Below are 23891 nucleotides of genomic sequence, written 5' to 3' on the forward strand. Positions count from 1 at the left end.
CAGTGAACCGTCCCTTTTAACAAAGAATAAAATAAAGGGAAAAAAAAACTTAGCAAAATTGACCAATATATCAAAAAAATCTATAGCGTTCCGTGGTCATAGTCCCCATAGTCAACTGATTTGTTATTGCTATTTATATTTACATTGTTGTAGTCATTGTATATGTGGCTTTCCTTCTCCTGCTTACTTCCCTTTGCATCAGTTGGCAGTCAACCAGCACTTTTGCATATATAGTATTGTGGTAGTTTCATCATAATGATGATCAGGGAATGGACAGATGATAAAGCATTTATTAAGCTCTTAATTATGTGCTAGGGCTGTTGTGAGGCGCAAATGATCAACATTTGCAAAACCTTAAATACAGGGGATACAAATACAAACAAGCAAAACAGTTCCTGCCATCCAGGAGCCCGTGTTCTAATGAAAACAACACCTAAAGGAACCTTGGAAATGGGAGGGGTAATTCAAGGAGCCATGGTTTGGAAATGGGAGCTGGAAATCAATGCCTGGTTTCCAGCAAGGAAAGCTTTACCTTATTTACCTATCAGAACCCAGAGTGGTTCTAGGGACAAAGTCCAATGTGGGAAGGGGATAAAGAGGATGAAGATGATGCAGAGTACCAAAGTGCAGATACCATAGTTTGGAAATGGTGGCCATGAAGTGATCCTAGGGTGTCCTTGGAATATCAAAAATGTTTAATTATGTGTGAACATAATTCACTATGAACAGTATAAGGTATGTTTTACATTTTTGTAAGTATATTTAATTATATTCTTTTTCTTTAAAAATTGATTGATTTTTCCATTAACTTGAACATATAATTAACTAGATTGCTAATCAGAGGACTGCTTAACAATTGATTAAAGGGATGGATTTTTTTTTTTTTTTGGTGAGGTTAAGTGACTTGCCCAGAGTCACACAGCTAGTAAGTGTTATGTGTCTGAGTGCAGATTTGAACTCGGGTCCTCCTGACTCCAGAGCTGGTGCTCTATCCACTGAGTCACCTAGCTGCCCCAGAGGGATGGATCTTTTTTTTTTTTTTTGGTTACAAAATCTTTATAGTTTTTCCTCCTCTAAGATAAAAATAAAATGCAGTTAAAATACACTGTCTAGGATTCAATTCAACAAACACTCATCTAGATCTCTGTTTTGTCCTGTTCTAGGGATATAAAGATATTTGACTTCATGGAGTTTATAGGCTGGTACAGGGGATAATTAACTATATACAATTTACTGTAAATTCAAAACAGAATTTGATAAACATAAAAAAGAGATCCATGCAAAGCAATGTGAAAAATTTGATGGAATGGATTGATTACTTTCATTAGGGGTAAAAGGTAGGTAGAACAGGAATACCATAGCAAGCATTTATTAAGCTCCTTATTGGTTGGTTGGTTGGTTGGTTGGTTGTTGTCCTTGGTTCCAGAAGAAGACCAAAATGATATCACTATGCTAGAGTCAAGTTGCGGTGTGTCTGACTATGACCAACCAGACCAATATGATCTCAGAATGTTCTACCACAGGTCAGACATAAATTAGTCTAGGCGAACATTTGGGTGGATTCTCTAAATTTGTGCATCTCATGTTTCTTTTGAGCTACTTCAGTTCTGCTTTGGTCATAGAGCACAGTACCTTCTCTGATGAAGGTACGCCATGCTGAGTGGTCCTGTGCCAGTGTTTCCCATGTCACACAAACGATTTCAAAGTTCTTAAGAGAGACCTTGAGAGTGTCCTTGTATCTCTTCTTCTGACCACCATGTGAGCACTTGCCTTGTCTGAATTCTTCAAAAAACAGTCCTTTTGACTAGCGTATGTTTTACATTGGAACAACATGGCCAGCCCATTGTAGTTATGCTCTCTGCGTTACAGAGTAAGCTTCTATTAAATGATAAGCGCTATTCTAGGTGCTGAGCTACATTCTATTGGGTTGGGAGTTAGGGGCTGGGGTGAGCATGGAGAAAGGAAGTGTGAATGAATATAGTGCCTATCTAGCACTGTGCTAATAATCATTTTACAAATATCTCATTTTTTTATCCTTACAACAACCCTGGGAAACAGGTGCCATTATTATCCACATTTTGCAGTTGAGGAAACTGAGACAAACAGAGCTTAAGTGACTTGCCCAGCATCACAGAGCTAGTAAGACTAGATTTGAACTCAGATTTTCCATCCTTCAGGCCCAGTGATCTAGCTGCTGTGCTACCTGGCTGCCTAATTGGGGGAAATAGCATAATCACAGATAAGTAATTGCAAAATATACACAAAGTAAGTACAGAGTAATGGAAGAAGACCAATAGCAGCTCAGAGGTCTAAGATTCTGGTGGTGCCAAGTGAGTTTGTAGAAAGCTGAGGGATTCTGCAAGGCAGAAGTGAGGAGGAAGTGCATTCCAGATGTTTTTCAAAGGCACAGGAATTGGAAATAGGGATGTTTTGCATGGATCTCTCCTTTATATTTATCATGTACACAGCATAGCAAGTTGATCAGTTTGCCTGGAACATAGGATGTATTCATTCATTCAATAAACATTTATTAAGTGCCTACTATGTGTCAGACACTATGCTAAGCTCTGGTGATACAAAAAAGGGGCAAGAGACAGTCCCTGCCTTCAAGAAGCTTACGGTCTAATGGGGGAGACAGAACAAACAAATACAATCAGTCCTCAACTTTCCCAAGGGGATTGGGGTGGTGGAGTAAACATTCCTAGAAAACACAGAAGTAAAAAAACAGGAATGTTGATATATTGAACCTATAGGAAATAGGGGGTTAGTTTCCTACGACTACCAAAAATTATAATCTTTTGCAAAGATTGCTGAATATACACTTTTCTGCATACGGTTCTTTATAACAAAAAATTAATTCTGATAATATGAACTCTTCCTAATACATTAATACATTAATCATGAATAACCCATAATATGCAGTACACAGAATAAAATTGGTTTCAGCAATAACTTTTTCTTGCTAGTAATTCCCTAGAATTCTATTACTTTTTGTGCCAACATCTCAATTAAAAAAGAAAACATTGATTTCAGATAATATTCACTTTTTATAACATGAAATCTATGGTACCATAAATACTGTACAGCAAATAAAATTCTTAGAACTAAAACATTTTTTAACCTGAATCTTACCTTCCACTATGTTAGATGGTAGTGTGAGGATGTTGTACTGTGTGCTATACTGCTGTACACCTCTCTACCTTGTCCACCCTCTGAAATCCAAGGAAGAAATTGCTGGGATTTTAGTCGCTGCTAAAGGGAGGGCAAGGTCTCAACATCACCTTAGAGCCCAAAGGACTTGCACTATTCTTTGGTGGCATAATTGTAACACAGAACTTGAGTTTTAAAAGCAAACAATGCAAATGTGTAGTGAATGCATGGGGAGCCCTTTCCAACAGTAGCATGAAGAAAACCACTGAAGTGCCTAATGGGATAGTGGCCACAAATTTGCATGCATCGTGCCTCTTTTTTTTTTTCCTACTGCACATAGACATGAATGTGTGAGGTTGCCAATGTAAAGTGATGATGAGGTTACTAATAAAATCACATGAATATTTGCAGTTGAGAAAGTTAAACACATGAATGTTGAAGATTGACTGCATGCAAAAAGCAATCTATGTGCTGGATAAATAGGAAATAATTAAAAGAGGGAAAGCACTGAAATTATATAAAGGAAAGTAAGGTGTAATATCCTGAAAAGGTAGCCTGGAGCTTTAATTAGCAAACAGCTTATTGTCCAGAAGAAGCCTCTGGAATGCTATGAGCAGGACAGTGACCTGGCCAAAACTGCTTCAGGAATATCAGTTGGCAGCTTTATGAGGGATGAATCAGACAGGGGACAAGCTGCAGGCAGGGATCCCGGTTAGGAAGCTGCTGCGATAATAAAGGTGAGAGGTAATGAGGGCCTGAACTAAGGTGTGAGAGCTGTATGAGTAGAGTGAAATGTGAATACAAGCTTATGTTTTATCAGAAGAGACCACATGTTTATACATATTTTTGTACTTAGTAGGGCAGCTAGGTGGCACAGTGGATAGAGCACCAGGCCTAGAGTTAGGAAGACCTGAGCTCAGATCCAGCCTCAGACTTTTAATGAATGTGTGGCCCTGGGCAAGTCACTTAATTTCAGTTTCTTCATCTGGAAAATGAGCTGGAAAAGGAAATGGCAAACCACTCCGGTATCTTTGCCAAGAAAACTCCAAATGGGGTCATGAAGAATCAGGCACAAGTGAAACAATTGAACGACAATAAATTTACTTTGGAGGGTGGCTAGACTCATCTTCCTGAGTTCAAATCTGGCCTCCGACACTTACTAGCTGTGTGACCCTGGGCAAGTCACTTAACCCTATTTGCCTCAACTTGCTCATCTGTAAAAAGAGCTGGAGACTTCAGTATCTTTGCAAAGAAAACCCCAAAATGGAAGTCACAAAGAGTCAGACACGACTGAACAGCAAGGAATTCTAAGAGAACATCAAGAAAACAGAGAGGCCAGTATGAAGCTTACATATATGCTTGTTGATTGACTAACCCATGTATATAAATAATTATCTCGAGGAAAAAACACTGTATATGACAAAAGAAAGCCCCAAAAAAATCATGAAAAATTTGAAGAAATCATTTTTACCTGAAGGGGAGAGTCAGGGGGTTTGGTGAAAGTTGGGGACACCTGAAGTTGGGTATTGAGGGAATGATTATCAACAGATGGAGATACATGGTGTCTTGAACCATCAAAACTATAAAGGGCAAAAACTTGTCATTTGGTGTGGCAGGAATATTGACTCCAAGGAACAAATCTAGATAGGTATGTTGGATTCAGATTGTGGGGAGCTTGAATGCCTACCTTGGTCAGACTGTATTTTATTTTGTAAGTGTAAGGGAGCCATTGAAAGTTTTTGAGAAGAAAAATGTGAATGTAATAGTGTAGTAGGAAGATTACTCGGGCAGTAGTATAGAAGACAAATTGGAGAAAGGATTGATTGGAATTAGAAAGATGAATTAAGAAAGGTATTATAGTGTTTTTTAACATTTTATTGATGTGTTTTACCTATAAACATTTACAGATTACCCCCACTTCATAAGAGGTCTCTTGTAACATGTAAAACGTTTAAGTAACACTAACAATACAGTGACCTCATCCAAAAGTACATGCTATATCCCACATATGTAGCACCCACCACCTCTTTTTAAATTGTATTGTAAAATGAATACATCTATTTTCTCTCCCTACCTCATTAAAAAAGAAAAGAATTCCTTGTAACAAATATGCATAGTCAAGCAAAACAAATTCTCTCATTTGCTGTATACAAAAATGTATTTGTCTCATTCTGTCCTGAATCATAAACTCTCAGTGAAGAGGCAGAGAGAGTATGTTTCATCTTTTGGTCCTCTGCAATCATGGATGGCCATTTTATTTATCATAGTTCTTACAGCTTTCAGAGTTTGTTTGTTATTACAGTGCTATTGTGTAAAATTAATCACCTGGTCCTACACATTTCATTTTTCATAAGTTTTTAAGTCTTAAAAATTGTTTTTATAACTACTTATTTCACACTGCTTCAGTTCATACAAGTCTTTCCATGTCTTTGTTTTTTTGTTACTTTGAAATCATCTATTTTCTCATTTCTTACAGTACAGAAATACTCCATCACATTCATTTACCACAACTTATTCAGACATTCCTCAACTGAAGCTATTATAGTAACACAGTTCTGGCACGTAGTCAGCTTAATAGTGCTTATTAATTCATTCATTCTTACTATTGTTACCTTGGGAAAAAGGTTATCAGTAAAGTGGTTAGAATTAAAGAACTATGAACCAAAATCCAAGGGTTAAAGGAATAGAGAATAGTTAAGGCCATAAGCAGGGTCTGTTATGTAGCCCAGTAGCTTCAGTAACTGGGTTGGTTAAGGGAGTAGGCATGTGGTTGTGGGTGTTTTAGGCTGAAGTAAAGAAGGCTGTAGAAAAGAGGGACAGAAGGTGCATAAGAGAGATCTGTTGATTGCAGTAACATAGAAAAGGAGGTTGATGGAAGTAAAAAAAAAAAAGATTGAGGTGATAGAATCAACAGGATTTGGCAACCAATTGAATTTGAGGAATAAAGAGCAAAGCTAATGGTGACTCTTTAAAGCTAATTATAATCCTAATTAATAGTGCCTTCCAGAATTATTGTAGTTAAAATGTTGAAAACATGTGGTGAATGAAATAGAATCTGCAAGTCCATAGTCCAGAATAGAACCTTTTTTACTATTTCAACATATACTTAAATACTTAAATGACTCCATGAGAAAAAAAAAAAACAATAAAACAGTCAAACAGCTGGAAAAAAAAAGAAGAAAATGTGCACTATCTCATAGGAAAAAAAGAGCTAGATAATTTAAGAATTACTGGACTACCTAAAAGCCATGATTAAAAAAAAAAGATCTTAGACATCATATTTCAAGAAATTATAAAGGAAAACTGCCCAGATATCTTAGAGCAAGAGAGTAAAGTAGAAATTGAAAGAATTCACTACCAATCACCTCCTGAAAGAAATCCCAAAATGAGAACTCCCAGGACTTGAACTCAGGTCTTCCTTACTTAAAGGCTGGTTCTCTATACACTCTTCCATTTTACCCATAGTCAGTACTTAATAAATACTTGAATTCAATTAAACTTCTAATCTTTCACCTAATTCTTAAGTATGTTTTCAGCCATCCTTGCTGGATACATCCATGAGAGAATAATCTAATTTATTTGTAGTTTTCTAGGATAGCAATGTTTTTTTTTAAAGCCTTTTTTTTTGGAGGGAGATAAAACATTTTTTCCTTTGAAACCTGTATTAATTTTATGATCTGAAGTTACTAAATGCTATTTTCTGTATCACACAGCACTCGCAAATGGAAGTGTTTTGAGTTCTCCCCCTCCCCCCAAAAAAACAATGTATATTTAACATGGAAGGAGACTATGCTTTATACTAAATATACTACTATATGATCCGTAAGAAGCTATAATTTGTTTTACTATTTTGATACTTTAAATGTAAATAATGGTTACTCTAATGAGTAATTGATCTCTAAATATTTTTGGAAAATAGCTGCTATTAATTACTAAGAATCAAACATTGTAAATTTGGTTGACTTTCCCTAAAGAAAAGGATTATAGTTTCCAACTAAAGTCTTTTTTTATTAATTTATTTTGATTTATCAATAATCACTTCCATATGCTTTTGAGTTTAAAATTTTTCTCCCCCTCCCCAAGACGGCACACAATCTGATATTGGCTATACATTTACATTCATATTAAACGTATTTTCACATTAGTGATGTTGTAAGTAAAAATTAAAACCAATAGGAGGAACCATCAGAAAAAGGAAACAAAACTCAACAGAAGAGAAAAAAATAGCAATTCAACTTGAATAGTTATTTCTTTGGATGTGGATGGCATTTTCCATCACAAGAGCTCTGGAGATGTCTTCGATCCTTGTATTGCCGGGAAGGGTTAAGTTTATCAATATTATCATCACACAAAGTGGCTGTTATTGTGTACAGTGTTCTCTTGGTTCTGCTCACTTCACTCAGCATCAGACCATACAGGTCTTTCCAGGTTTTTCTGAAGTCAGCCTGTTCATCATTTCTTACAGCACAATAACAACTAAAGTCTTTTAATGCGCTGTGGGAAAATATCTATGCTAGCTGACCACAAGCCCTGATTGATCCGTGTATATAAACTTAGTCTAATGCTATGTTGTTCAGAGAACACCACACATTTAGGGAATCTTTACCAAAAATTTGGTGATGCATTTTTTAAAACAAAAACAATCAATGCACCAACTACTACGGCTTAAAAAGGATGCAGTCTGCTTTAGTAGTGAAGAGAGTATTCATGCTGAATAAATCATAGATCCTTGATGTGTAGTTGCTGAATGAAATCCATGCTTTCTCCAAGGAAGAAAGATATGATTAATTCTGAGTTTCTAGATCTAAGTAAAATAGGAAAAAATATCCTCTAAGACTTGCCCAAAATGTTTTTTCACTGCTTACTTAGTCTTTTTTAATGTAATTTTTGTATTTGTTCTGAACTTTACAAGCACAAACATTTCTTCATACAAAGAATAGAAAAAGGATTACATATGAAACCACAGGTCTCAGGTACCTTAATGTTAAAACATGTAATAAATTCAACATGTGTTTGTTTCACAATTTTTTCTGTTTATGTATGTCTTCCCTACACACACACACACACACACACACACACACGCATATACACACACACACTATTTTTAAAAAATACACATCTTGTAACAAATAAACATAGATAAACAAATTTATTTAATGGTGTGCTGTTTTCTTCTGGGTCTTTTATCTGATAATTGATTATGGTCCTATTAAGTTCACTAAAATGATCAGATGGCCTTAAGTTTCATGTGAAATTCATTAGGTGGTGAGCCTAAAGATCTAATATAAGGCTTTCCCAACTAGTGAATCATGTAGACTAGTTGATTTTGAAGACCTGGTAGACCTTCATGGCCAATAGCCTTCCTCTCTGAAGCTCAAGGTCATTTCCATGGGGAAGAAGAGTACCAGGACCAACCCTCTTCCCCATTCTCATACTTCTCCTCCAGAGACTTGTGGTATCATATCTTCTCAACTCAACTTCCACACCAGATTCCTGCTCACTGCTAAATATCAGCAGCTTTTAAACAATCACTACCCCTATTTGTTCCCCAATATATATATGCTCTGATAATTGCTGGGCTTCTAAAAATTGAAAAGTAGCTTATATTCCAGCAAAAGTTTGTGTCGTCTTCTATAATAGTATAAATATCCAAGAAATGAAAGTAGTAGATCGGTTATGGTAGAGTAGAAAAGCCTATTTTTTTTAATGATAGAATAATCGAGCCATACTAGTTTTCATTTCTGAAGTATTTTTACTAACTTTGCATTAATGACACTTGCTTAAGTAATTAATCTTTAATGTTTAATCTTCTATGTAGTACCTTGCACCAGAAGTGATCAGAAAACAGCCCTATGACAATACTGTAGATTGGTGGTGCCTTGGTGCCGTTCTGTATGAAATGCTGTATGGGTTGGTATGTATTCTTTATTCTCCTCTATCAATTTTAAATAATTGTGGCTGATTTTTTGTTGTAAACTGCTAGTATTTTTGGCAGGTGGGTTTTTAAGGGGTTGGGATGGGGGTTGGCAGACATAGAAAGGCAGCCAGACTGAATGACAAATTAACAATACACAGGAAAACAAAAGTTTAATTTTTTGTTTTAGTCATCAAGTCTAATTCTACTTTTTTGATTATGTTTATTTCACAGTCATCTTGGTTATTCCCATTACTGTTTTTAGTGGAAATGGATATTGAAATACAGTATACTTATTTGATTAACTTACGAAATTTGGAAGAATCATACCCTTTACCTAGATCATCCCTTATCAGATTCTTCTATTAGAGAATACTTTGTAATTTCATATGTAAATTCTATTTTTTGTTATTTTAAAACACATTTAACTCCATGGTTTCCCAGCCTCCTTAGCACCTGAGGATTTGTCAAATTTAAGATCTTGAATATAAAAACATAAGTAATCTAACTACTCATTATGTATGTCACAGGATTATCAGATGTGCTTGAGACCTAGTACCAGCAGAATAACAGAGGGACTGTAATCTTGTGTACTCAGCCTAGATAGCCCTACTTATTAGTAGGAATATAGAAGTCTTTTTCATAAGAAGGAAATTGGAAGATACCAGAAGGGGTGGGGTAACACAAGGGCTTAGGTTCTAAGAGATCTCCAATAACTAAGGATTCTCTTTAGACTTCTTATAAATAACTTAAGCATCTTTTTTTTTTTTTAAACTTCTGTCCCTGAATATGTATCCTGAAATTAAAAGTTCAATAGAATTTTACCTATATTGCCACAAGATGGTAATAGGCTTTACATTTTTATCTTTCCTAGATTTCCCCAGGATTAAAAGAGTTAGCTTATCCTCAGAAAGGATACTTGGAAGTTGGTTGTGGAGGAGTTTCTCCCTAACTCTCCTCCTTCCCAGATATCCCCTATAGGCAGCTTGCAGTAGTGGTCCCAAAGGGGACAAAAAAAGATGTCAACGAGAGTCTTTTGGAGTTTCTGATACTGAAGGATTAGAAAGATAATGCCATGGTACTGTTCTGTCTCTTAACTACAATGTTGAATATACAATAAACCCTTAATAAATGCTTTTGTAATGAATAAAGGCACTCATTGGATACCACCAGGAGGAAGAACTTCCTCTTCCAGGAGCAATGCTACCATATCTGTTGTCAATTGATAATACTGGTTTCTGCTACACACAGATTTTTTTCTTTTAATGTTTTATTGATACATATTTTTCTTTTATAATACCATTGTTACTTCCCAGTGGCTCCAAGTATACACTTAAAAATAAGAAGTTTTTAATCTAAGAGGATGTGATAATAAGGAAGACAGTCTTGCTCTGACTTTCTCCTGCTTTAAGGGGTGACCCTGCCCAACAGTTATAGTTCCTTAGTTGTACTAATAATTTCCATACATTGATAAACAACTTAATTCTCCACTTTAGTTTCCCCATTACTAGTAGTTCACAATATGAAATATTTTAAACTCTTTGAAGGAAAAAAAGATGAGAAATGTAAAATAATAATGTTGACTGTAAAGTAAGAAATATACAGTAGAAAACATTATGTGTTTTTTGAACACATAATATAGTTGCCCAAATGAAAATATATAGGCAAGCTTGTTAGAACAATTTACATAAAACACCAAGAAATCATACTTGGAAATTCATTTCTCACCCATCCCTCCAGAGTGGGTACTATAAGAAATTTGGGGAGTGGCTTGGTCATTCACAAAACACAGGGCTTTCTGGGCCTCTGTAAATTCAACTACAAAACTGAAGTAAAGAGTCTTGATAACACAGCTAATCATTTATTTATTCTAGTATACTTATTTGATTAACTTATGAAATTTGGAATCAGACCCTTTACCTAGATCATCCCTTATCAGATTCTTCTATTAGAGAATACTTTCTAATTTCATATGTAAATTCTATTTTTTGTTATTTTAAAACACATTTAACTCCATGGTTAAATATAATATAAAAGATAAAAGACAGGCAAAATGGACTCGGTGCCAAAGAAGACTTTGTATGTAATATTTTCAATAATAATTTTGCTTATTTTAAGAAGAGTAAAGGTAAAACTCAAAGAAATTCTCATAACTTTAACTCTTTTCCTTTTTCCTTTTTCAACTAATTAATTCCCTAAATGCTAAATGTTAAAGTAAATTTTAGCATTCAACATTATAATTTTTTTACTGATAAACTCAAATTAATTCCTATATCTGAATTAGTATTCCCATTTTTTAAGGAATCTTTATCATTGCTATCAGAACTGGTCAGAAATTCTATCTTCACTTCACTCCCATGGGAAATTTCTTGACTTTCTAACTTTTTAACCTTTTCTTTAACTTAAGTCCCATGTTTGGTAGAAATGGTCAGCACTTCGTTTAATTGTTCAATCTCAATAATCTTATCAATACAATTAACCAAAAGAAGAGGTGGTTCAGTATCAAGAAACACTTAGCCAGAGCCAAAATGAAGTAGTATTTATTCTTCCTGTTGATCTCCTCAAAATGTTAGTAATCAAATCTTTTGACATTGCTTCATATAATTTATGAGATAGTAGTGTTAAAGTTAACTATGTAAAAACAAAATATTTTTACTCATGTGAAATGAATGTAATTTGTAAGTCTTTACATTTCTTCCTTTTTATAATGTTACATTTCATATATCAAGATGTTTAATGCTGGTAGCTATGCATTAAAAACTGAACTACTGTAACGCTAAAATTTTGAAGATCACCTTACAGTCCTTTTGAATATTATCAGAGAAACTATTGTATTTAAAGAGTAATGAAGCTGAAATTTATTGTGAAATCTGTTTTTGTTATTTTTATTCTAGAATTTATCACCAGTCAGTCAGACAAGAATAAATAAATGATTAGCTGTGTTATCAAGACTCTTTACTTCAGTTTTGTGATTGAATTTATAGAGGCCCAGAAAGCCCTGTGTTTTGTGAATGACCAAGCCATTCCCCAAATTTCTTATAGTACCCACTGTGGAGGGATGGGTGAGAACTCAGATGGAGGTTCTAGGCTTAACTAGAAATGGGATAGTTGGGGCCCAGGTATTTTTAGCTGCAGAATCTCAGCCTACTTTTGGTGACCTCGGCTATTACTCAAATGTTTTTCCTTTTGCCTTTGTGTAGCCTCCATTTTATTGTCGAGATGTTGCCGAGATGTATGAAAACATACTCCATAAACCCCTAAATTTGAGGCCAGGAGTGAGCCTCACAGCCTGGTCCATCCTGGAAGAACTTCTTGAAAAAGACAGGCAAAATCGACTCGGTGCCAAAGAAGACTTTGTATGTAATATTTTCAATAATAATTTTGCTTATTTTAAGAAGATTATTAAAAGAACTTAGATGTATATTTATTAATGGCTAAGGAAGATGTCTTCTAATTTTTATATTTTATTATTTGTGATATCCAGGATTCACATTTACACACATACACACACACACATATATATATATACACACACACACATAATATGTGTGTAGACATAATATGTTTATATGTATGCAGATAATGACTGTATAGAAACATATCCTTGAAATTGCAAAAAAAAAAATTGGTATCTTGAAATAATCTATTAAAGAAGTGTAACCAGAAAGCCGAAGTGTCTTACAAGTCATATATCTTCTCCCAACTTTTTTTAAATTAAATTTTGTTTTTCCAGACAAAAAACACTATCCTCCTCTCACCTTTGTGTCCCCTGCCCTGACCCCACCTTCTCCCAACCATTGAGAAAGAAAAAAAGAAAATCCCACACTACAAACTTGTGTAGTTAAGAAAAACAAATTCTCACATTGGTCATGTAAAAAAAAAAAAAGTCTCAGGAAATTTCTCCAGTGTTTTATGTGATGATTCTCTCTTGAGGGGACAGAAGAACTTTGGGAGTTAACAAAGTTGTTGTTCACTTGTTTCAGTCTGACTCTTTGTGACCTCATTTGAGGTTTTCTTGCAAAGATACTGGAGTGGTTTGTCATTTCCTTCTCCAGCTTATTTTACAGATGGGGAAACTAAGGCAAATGGAGTTAAGTGACTTGTCCAAGGTCACATAGTTAGTAATGTCTGAAGCTACATTTGAATTCAGTTCTTCCTGACTCCAGGCCCTCAATCCACTTTGCCACCTAGCTGCCGTTGTTAAGAGATACCTGAGCACAAATCCATTATTGTTGTTGTTGTTGAGTCATGTCTGACTCTTCATGACCTCATGGGCTGTATCACTCCAGGCCTTTCTGTCTTCCACTATCTCTTAAAGTCTGTCTATGCTCGTGTTTATTGCTTTCATGACACTGTCTGTCTATCTCATCCTCTACTGTTTCCTTTTCCTTTTGCCTTAAATCTTTAACAACATCAGTCTTTTCTAATAAGTCCCATCTTCTAATTATGTGGCCAAAATATTTAAGCTTCAGCTTTAGTATTTGACCTTCCAGTGAATAGCCTGAATTAATTTCTTTTAAGTATTGACTGATTTGATCTTGCTGTCCAAGGGACTTTCAGAAGTCTTCTGTAGTACCACAGTTCAAAAGCTTTGATTCTGCAGCACTTAGCTTTCCTTACAGTCTAGCTCTTAAAGCCATATATTACCACTGGAAAAACCATAGCTTTGACTATAACAGACCTTTGTCAGCAAGGTGATATCTCTGCTTTTTAATATGCTGCCCAAATTTACCATGGTTTTCCTTCCCGAGGAGCAGGTGTCTTTTGATTGCAAGATTGCAGTCACCATCTGCAATGGTTTTTGAGCACAAGAATATAAAATTTGACACTGCTTCCATTTCATCTCCCTCTATTTGCCAGGAAGTGATGGGACCAGTTGCCATGATCTTGATTTTTTTAATGTTAAGCTTCAAGCCAGCTTTTACATTCTCCTCTTTTACCTTAATCAAGAGGCTTCTTAATTCTTCTCCACTTTCTGCCATCAGAATGATATCATCTGCATACCTGAGAGTGTTGATATCTCCCAGCAAACTTAACTCTGGATTTTGATTCATCCAGTCTGACATTTTGCATGATGTGCTCTGCGTATAAATTAAATAAAGTGACAGTATGCAGCCTTGTCATACTCCTTTTCCATTCTTAAACCAATCAGTTGTTCCATATTCTGTTCCACTGGAGTAGTTTGCCATTAACCCACATACAGGTTCCTCAGGAGATAAGTAAGACAGTCTGGAACTCACATTTCTTTGAGAACTTGCTTGTTGTGATCCACAGTCAAGGGCTTCAGTGCAATTGATGAAACAGTAGTAGATGTTTTTCTGGAACTCCCTTGCTTTTTCCAAAATCCAGCAAATGTTGGCAATTTGGTCTCTAGTTCCTCTGTCTTTTCAAAAACCAGTCTGCACTTCTGGTAATTTTCAGTTCACATATTGCTGAGGCCTAGCTTCCAGAATCTTAGGTTTGACCTTGCTGGCATGTGAAAGGAGTGCAATTGTTTGGAAATTTGAACATTCTTTGGCATTGCTTCTTTAGGATTGGGACATAAGTTGACCTTTTCCAATCCAGTGGCCATTGTTGAGTTTTCCAAATTTGCTGATTGAGTGCAACATTTTAATGGCGTCATCTTTTAGGATTTTAAATAGCTCAACTGGAATTCTGTCATCTCCACTAGCCTTATTGTTAGCAATGCTTCCTAAGGCCCACTTGACTTCATTCTCCAGGATGTGTGACTCTAAATCAGTAACCACACCATCACGATTATTAGTGATGTTAAGATCTTTCTTACATAGTTCTTCGGTATATTGTTGCCACCTCTTCTTAATCTCTTCTGTTTGAATCTCTACCATTTTTGTGTTTTATCGTGCCCCTTTTTGGATGAAACATTCCCTTGTTATCTCTAATTTTCTCGAAATCTCTTGTCTTTCCTATTCTGTTATTTTCTCCTATTTCTTTGCATTGTTCATTTAAGAAAATCTTCTTATCTCTCCTTGCTATTCTCTGGAATTCTGCATTCAGTTGAGCTTATCTTTCACTTTCTCTTTTACATGTTTTCCTTCTTTAGCTGTTTGGTAAAGCCTCATCAGATAGCCTTTTTGCTTTCTTGCTGTCTTTCTTTGGGATTTTTTTTTGTTCCTGACTCCTGTACAATATTGCAAACCTCTGTCCATTGTTCTTCAGACACTCTACTAGATCTAATCCCTTAAATCTATTCATTACTTCTACTCCATATTCATAAGGGATGTTAGGTCATACCTATACGATAGGCCTAGTAGTTTTCCCTACTTTCTTCAATTTAAGTCTTAATTTTGCAATAAGAAGCATGTCATCTGAGCCACAGTCAGCTCCAGGTCCTGTTTTAATTGTGTAGAACTTCTCCACATTTGGTCGCAAAGTATATAAGCAATCTGATTTCTGTATTGACCATCAGGTGATGTCCATGTGTGAAGTCGCTTTTTGGGTTGTTGAAAAAGAGTGTTTGCTATGACCAGCGAGTTATCTTGAGAAAACTCTGCCCTGTTTCATTTTGTACTCCAGGGACAAGCTTACCTATTATTCTAATTATCTTTTGATTTCCTACTTTAGCATTCCAGTCTCCTATAATGAATGTGACATCTTTTTTTGGTGTTATTTCTAAAATAGGTGTTGCAGTTCTTCATAGAACTGAGCAACTTTGGCCTCTTTGGCATCCATGGTTAGAGCATAGACTTGTATTACTGTGATGTTAAATAGTTGCCTTTGGATTTGTACAGATATCATTCTGTCATTTTTGAGATTGTACCCCAGTACTGCTTTTCTCACCCTTTTGTTGATCATGAGGGCCCTTTCTTCTAAGGCGGGCCTGTACAACATACAGCCCACAGACCACTTGCAGCCTGCCAAAAGATTTCAGGAGGCCCACGAAAAATGTAGAGTTGCCACTACACAGTACCCTGTTTGTTACATGACCTACAGCAACCATCATCAGTCTGTCTCTAGTCTAATCTATCTGTGGCTTGAAAAACTTAAGCCTATTTTAATTTGGCCCCTACTTAGGGCAAAGTTGTGCAGGTCTGTTCTGAGGGATTCCTACCCACAATAGTACATATAATAATCACCTAAATTAAATTCATCCCATTCCTATCCATTTAAGTTCACTAACACCCAAAATTTTGATGTTTAAATTTTCTAATTCCTATTTGACCACATCTTGCTTACCTTGGTTCATAGATCCATTGGAATTTTCCAGGTTCCTTTGCAATATTGATCTTTGTAGCATCAGACTTTGCTTTTGTCACCAAACACATCTACAGCTGAGCTTCCTTTTGGCTTTGGCCCAGCTGCCTCATTCTTTCTGGAACTACTTATACTTACTTGTCCTCCACTCTTCCCTAGTAACATGTTGGACACCTTCTGACCTGAGGGGCATCGTCTTTCAGTGTCATATCTTTTATAATTTTAATACTTTCCATGAGGTTTTCTTGGTAAAGATAATGGAATGGTTTACCACTCTTCTCTAGTGGACAAATCCTACTAATTGTGTGATCTTGGTCAAGTCACTGAGCCTCAGTTTTCTCATATGTAAAAGAGGAATGTTAGTATCTGTAGTGTATTACCTCCTAGGATTCTTGAGAAAATCAAATGAATAACTATATACTGCATTTTACAAACCTTAAAAGCTCTATGTAATTGTCAGTTATTACTGTTATTATTAAATGAACTAATTTTGTTTCATTGAAGGAAAGTATAATATGAAAAAGCTACAATATACACTAAGAAAAGCCCACTTAAATGTAACTTTTCTAAATATGAGAGGGCCAGTAGATACTTGAAACATTTATAAACTGTTAAATTACTAGCAACAGATTAAGATTCTATCAGTAAACACATTACAAGTAATTACACTAACCACAGGATAATGGTTATATTAAAGAATTTAAAGTTTTCCCCAGTGTTTTGATTTAGTCATGCCCCACATCAAAGGTTAGTGACTACTAAAAAAATAAGTAATAGTTGTGTAGTTTCTATAATGAGGAGGCAACTTCTGAAACCTGTTACCCCATACTTTCTTATAACCGTTCCAGTTGGGAAAATGCTTATAACAGCAAGCTTCACTTGTTATATAGTTGGGACAGAAACATTGTGTAAAGCTTCTATCATTTATCCAGGATAAGATGTTTTCTGTTTTGGAAAGTTTGTTAGGAAGTAATTTACTAACATGTTTTCCATTTATTTTACCATTCTATGTCCTTTTGACTTTGACTTAAACCCAGATGGAGGAACGGGTCATTGAAATTGGCCCCTTATTTCTTTTTTTTTATTTTTTAGTGCCCCTCTTTAAAATTTTTTTTATTATGACTTAACATTCAGCAACAAACATCAATATTTCAGTATATATATAAAGAACAGAAAAGAGGGTTGAAAACAGTTTTCTCTTACATAGTTTGGGTTTTCAAAGTATATATTAAATTTTACATAATAGCAGTAAAATTGCCCTTTTTTCACCTTCTGAACTTTTTTCTCTTTTCTTCTTTCTCTTCTAAAAATATATCACTGGTGTTCATCACTACCCACTAATTCACCCTCCCTCTCTTTTCTGTTTCAACACTTTACATTTTTATTAAAATTATTCACCCAATGCCTTAAGTGCCTAGAACTGTTTTAATACTTTGGGCTTTAAATAAAATAAATTCTATTTTAAAAACCAGTGTCAGGAATAACTAATATAACAAACATGTTATATTACAATGCTGTTAATAAATTCACAAACTAATTAGAAATGTGCTCTTGTGAGTTACTTTTACAGTAACTTGTAGGAAATCATTAATCCATCTGGAATTAGGCCCTGGGTGCTTAAATTTTTTTATTAATACTTGGTCTGATGCCTAGACAAAAAGATAGGGATACAACCTCTAGGCTATTTCATGCCATTTGGAAACTAGAGACATTAGAATTTCCGACTCCATTCCTCATACGTACTGCCCTGCAAACAGTGCCTTTGCTTAAGTGCAGAAAAGTGGTAGTTTTGTTCTTTTGTTTGTTTGTTTTATTGATGTCATTTGTTTTCATACCACAGTCATTTCTAGATACACCACCTTCTCCCCACCCCACATTAAAACCTCCCTTATAAGGAAGAATAGTTGAATAAAAAATAACTCATACAGTGATCATGTCTGATAGTTTATTCAAAATTCTTCCTCCATAGGGCCCTCCCCCTCTGTGGAGAGGGTGGAGGAAGATATTTTTCATGATCTGTTCTCTACAACCAAGATTGGTTATAAATATTTCTCCAAGTTCAGCTTGCTTTTAGTATTCTTTTCATTGACATTGTGATAGTCACTGTGTATATTATTTTTCTGATTCTGCTTATTTCAGTATGTATCAATTGGTAGAAATTTTCCATTTTCCTAAATATTCATTATTTCTTACTCTGCAATAATATTCCTTTATATCAAATGACTACAGTTTGTTCAACCCTTCTTCCCCAATTGATGGCTACATACTTTGTTTCCAGGTCTTTACTACAACAAAAGTACAGTTAGAGGCGTAGTGGACAGAGCTTGGAGGCAAATGTGGCCTCTGACACTTACTAGCTGTTTGACCCTAAGAAAGTCACCTAACTTCTCAACCTCAGTTTCCTTATCTGTAAAATGAAGGTGTTTGTATTCTTTGATCTTCAAGGTCTCTTCCAGTTCTAAATATATAATCCTATGAATTAATGAACTAATGAAGCATTAAGTGCTTACCATGTGAAAGCACAGTGCTGAGTGCTGGGGATACAAATAAAGAAGCAAAATTGTCCCTGCTCTCCAGGAGCTCACATTCTAATGGTGAAGAAAACACATCTGGAAGGTTCACCTATAAGGCATATGGGAAAGACCCATGGTCTTTAGGGTGAATTTTTTTTCACTTTTCCTATAAATATGTTTGTATATAATGGACCTTTTTTTTCTTTCCCCTTCTTGGAAGGTATATGCCCAGGAGTAGAATTACGGGGTTGGAATATTTAAACAGTTTAGTCATTTCAGAACATTTGGACCAATTTATAGCTCTGCCACTGATACAATTAATGTTCTTTTCTTTTCAAAGCCTTTCCAACATTGGCTATTTAAATTTTTAATATTATCTTTGCCAATTTCTTGATGTAAAGTGAAATCACCACTGCTATTTAAATTTACACTTTTTTCCCTATTATTTGGAGTTTGTTTTCTAGTCATCATTGACAGTTTGCAAGTCTTCTTTTGAACTCTCTTCCTATCTTTCTCTGTTTATTTATTGGGAAATATATGTGTCAGCTTCCTCTGTATCTTGCATATCCAACTTTTATCAGTAATATTTGAGGCAAAGATTTTTTTCTCACTTCAATTTTAGTTTAATTTTTTTCCCGGTACCACAAAATAATTCTAACTCTGTAACAATCAGCTGAAGACATCTCTGGGTACCCTCACTGCCTCAATTTTTGATATACTGGTGTAAGTAATCCTGAAGTGTTTCTTTGGAATCAGAGTTTGATGACAGCATGTTTACACTTCCACCCCTCTGTGTATATTTTTCCCTTAGCTCTTGTCTAGAAGGAAGTTTGGAAAAAGGAAACGGGATAATCTGGTGAATTTGGGAATAGATAGTTGGGTTGCCCAGAATTAGTTCAGTAATTGCTTATGTTCTACAGAATTAACAAAATTTTCTTTTTATTCCAGCTTGAAATTCAAAATCATCCTTTCTTTGAATCACTCAACTGGAATGACCTTGTACAAAAAAAGATTCCACCACCTTTTAATCCTAATGTGGTAAGTTTAATATATTCACATATCTTCTTATATCAGTATAGGAGCAGAGCTTTATAGTATTGCTACTTTCATCCCATCAGATCTGTAAGTCAAATGTGTAGTGAGATGGAGTTAGTAACTAAATATGTGAGAAAAAAAAAATATATATATATATATGTAATTCAGCCACTTACCATAGTCAATCAGACTACATCAGTTTTTTCAGTTAAAGAGAGTCTCTTTCAGCAGCTATGTGGCAAAGTGGATAGAGTGCTGGACCTGGAGTCAGGAAGACTCATCTTCCTAAGTTCAAATCTGGCTTCAGACACTTACTAGCTGTGTGACCCTGGGCAAGTCACTTAAGCATGTTTGCCTCAGTTTCCTCATTTGTGAAATAAGCTAGAGAGGGAAATGGCAAACCACTCATGTATCTTTGCTAGGAAAACCCCAAATGGAATCATGAAGTCAGACACAGCTGAAAAATGACTGAACAGTTGTGTCAAGTGTTCCTCTAGCACAAGTCATTTTACTAATGAATTTCAAGTTTCATTCCTGAGTACCTCCTTGAATCTTGTTATTTACAAAACTGTTCTTTTAGATTGGCACAGCTAAAAATGTCTGACAGGTAAGCTTATGGGCCCATTCATAATGTCCACTAATCAGCTGTTAGAATGTAGCTGGGAACCTATACCTTCTTTTGTAACATTATAGAGAAAAAAGAGACCAAAGTAACTTTGCTAAGTTTAAGTACCTCTCCTTCATCTGTCCACCTAGATAATGCTGCATTGTAGGAGCTATGCAAAGAAGCTGTAATTTAGCAAATATTTTATTATCTTCTACAGGCGCAAGATGTTTACAGATATAAGTATAAATAACAATATAAAATAATCTTGTAGAATTGGCAAGGCAGTATATAATTAATTTTATATCTCATGGATCAGAAAGGAAGCAGCTGACAAGGGACTATTTCTCTTTCTCCTGTTTTATTTTGACCAGATTTCATCAGTGCCAGGAGTTCCTGGTGAGGAACTTCCTCTCCCAGTACAGATCAGCACCCTCTCTACTACATAGAGTCTTAAAAAGTTGTTGTGGGTATTAAGAGGTTAAATGACTTGCCCAGAGTCCCTCAGTCAAACTGCTAGGTGTCCGAGTTGGGACTTGAGCTCATGTTTCCCTGACTCTCTTATATTTTCTTATTTTCTTTTTATTGTTCAGTTGTTTCAGGCATGGCCTACTCTTTGTGACCCTATTTGGGGTTTTCTTGGCAAAGATATTGGAATGGTTTGTCATTTCCTTCTGCAGCTCATTTTGCAGATGAGGAAACTGAGGCAAACAGGATTGAGTGACTTCCCCGGAGTCACCTAGTAAGTATCTGAGATCAGATTGGAACTCAGGTCTTCCTGACTCTAGGCCCATCGCTCTCTCTATTGCACCACCTAGCTGCCCTAGTTACTTTCCATAGCATTCAGCAAAATGAATAATTGTTGTTCAGCAAGTTAGTATTTAGCTATTGACAGAAATTAGTTCTTTAACAAAGAGGGAGTTTGCTGGACAAACATAAGTATTTCCTTAATAAATATGTCTGTCTGGAATTTAAGCCCCTGTCTTCTCTCTCCCCTCTCCTTTATTCATTATTCTGTTTAAAGAGAATGCATGTGTTCCTAGCACCAAGCATGTGATTATAGTTAATATGGTAACCGAACCATAAAAGACTCGCACACATCAAAATCCTGTTGGACCTCTCTGCTTTAAATACATTTTCCAAAATTTGCTTTCCATGTTTAACTTATCAGTGAGTCAGTGAGTCACTGTGTTAATTAACCCTGAGCCCCTCCTGGTTTATTTTTTTTTCTTAAACCAGACCTTTGATTTCCTTGTTATGGAGCACTCCCAGTGAGGAATTTTCTCCACTGATGCAGATCAACACCTTCTATGTGACTGATGGTCTTAGGCAGTTTCCTGCTGCACTTAGAGGGATTTGGCTTTGGATTCTGAAGCTAGTTCTATCATTGCCTTTCCTCCTTTTAACCCTTTTACACTAAAACATTTTTCTGTATGTTGTGTTCTGTATATTTGAAGTGTTATTAGTGTTACTCTAGAACAAGAAAGAAAACTAAGTCCCTTCAAGTAAACTACATTTATGTAGCTAAGATATGGGATACCTTCATGGAATAACTATACCAGACTATAGAAGGAGGCGCAATTGTTTTTCTTATTTTTGCTTCTCTTTTCTTTATTAAGGAAAATGTTTTTAGACTGGAAAAAACAGGAAAAAATGGCATATAGGAAGATGATAACCAAGAAAAGTAGAAATATTTAATAAGTATGCCTTTAGATGCCTTTTCTGTAGTATTTCAAAGTAGAAAGGCTGTTGGATCTGGAGTCAGATTTGTTATGTATGTGACATTGGACTAGTTACTTCATCTTTATGGGAATCACTTTCCACATTGGTAAAAATGAGGAATTTGGACTACAGAATCTCTGAAGGTCCTAGCCAGTTCCAAATCCATGAGCTATGATCAAAAAATTATAGAGGAAAAGTAAAATTACTTTAGGGATGAAAAAAAGTCTTGATTTTCAAAACAGAGAAAAGAATGGAGTGTGCAAATTATAGGCCAGTGAGCTTGATTTGGATTCCTGGCAAAATTCTGTCATGTATCATAAAGAACTTCTTGGTTAACACCAGAAAAGGAAGCAAGGATTACAAAGACCCCAACATGCCTTCAACAAGAACAACTCATACCAAACTAACCTCGGTTTTTGTTTTTTTTTAACAAAGTTGATAGATCAAAAGAATTCTGTAGATAGAGGTTTACTTAGATTTTAGCAAAGCATTTAAGTCTTTTATGGCAATCTGATGAACAAGATAGATATGGGCTGTATGTTAGTACACAGAGTAAGTGGAAGTTTCATGACCAGATCCAAAAGGCAGTCATTAATTGTTTTTATGTCCACTTGAAAAGAGTTCTCTAGAGGTCTGTACCTTGCCCTATGCTGTTTAGCATTTTTATCGGTTATTTTGATTAAAGGCATAACTATGGCAGTCAAGTATTTATCAAGTACCTGCTGTGTGCCAGGCACTGTGCTAAATACTGGGGATACGAGAAAGTCCAAAGAAAAAGGGCCAGCTCTCAAAGAGTTCATATTCCAGTAGGAGAGACAACATGCCAACAATATGTATGTATGTGTGTGTATATATGTATGTATGTATATATATACACATATATGTTTGCATGTATGTATGCTGAATTGGAAATAATCAAGAAAGGGAAGGCACCTAGTGTTAAGGGGGATCAGGAAAGGCTTCTTTGTAAAAAAAAAAGGGGGGGGATTTTAGCTGGGATTTGAAGGAAACCAGGGAGGGAAGGAAATAGAGATGAGAAAGAAAATTCTGGGTATGAGACAGCCAGTAAAAATGCCTGGAGTTAGGAATTGGAGTATCTTGTACATAGCTAGCAAACTTAGCAGATTTGTATATAACCCAGTTCTGGGAAGGCACTGTATGCTGGAAAAGATTCAAGAAGATCTTGACTGGCTTAGAACAATGAACCAAAACAAACTAGATAAAATTTAATAGACAAGGAAGGAAGAAGGAAGATTGACAAAATGACAGAATAGCCTTGTTCAAATTGTAAGTTGAACTCCCCCCCCAAAAAAAAAGTCTGATAAACCCTCAAACAAAAATATCATTGACTTTTGGAACCTATATTAGAAGAGCTAGATTCTTTTCTTGTAACAGGTAAAACAAAAATATTGCATGGTCACTCAGGAATGGGAGTGGCATTGGATAGAATTTTGTATCATCTGGGAAGGAGGTAGCTATAGAAGTGTGGATATAGGCTTAGGATGGACACAGGTCTGGAAGGTAATGATCACCATGGAATTGGGAGTGTGGAAATGGGGAACATTATAATATAAAAATCAGAATAAGTAAAAACCGGAATAAAGAATCAGCTAGTTCAGAGAGGGAATGAAAAGCAAATCATTAATTTATACTGCCCTCTAAAAAACAACCCTTAAAATGAGTAAAAGTTTGTATAATAAAAACATGGTTTTATTTAAGAGTTCTAGAGAATAAAAAACCA

The 23891-nt window shown here is 35.5% G+C and overlaps 1 protein-coding gene across 1 annotated transcript in view; it reads left to right on the plus strand.

The window, feature by feature from the left end:
* LOC114054016 (serine/threonine-protein kinase Sgk3) overlaps positions 1-23891 on the plus strand; it is a 159357-nt gene that overhangs the window by 132141 nt on the left and 3325 nt on the right. The window contains exons 13-15 of the mRNA XM_027877100.1: positions 8969-9064; positions 12265-12420; positions 19738-19827. Of these exons, the coding sequence (XP_027732901.1) occupies positions 8969-9064; positions 12265-12420; positions 19738-19827 (342 nt within the window). The remainder of the gene's footprint in view (positions 1-8968; positions 9065-12264; positions 12421-19737; positions 19828-23891) is intronic.

The sequence above is a fragment of the Vombatus ursinus genome, unplaced genomic scaffold (assembly GCF_900497805.2).
Source record: "Vombatus ursinus unplaced genomic scaffold, bare-nosed wombat genome assembly UNPS02014812.1, whole genome shotgun sequence".
NCBI lineage: Eukaryota > Metazoa > Chordata > Mammalia > Diprotodontia > Vombatidae > Vombatus > Vombatus ursinus.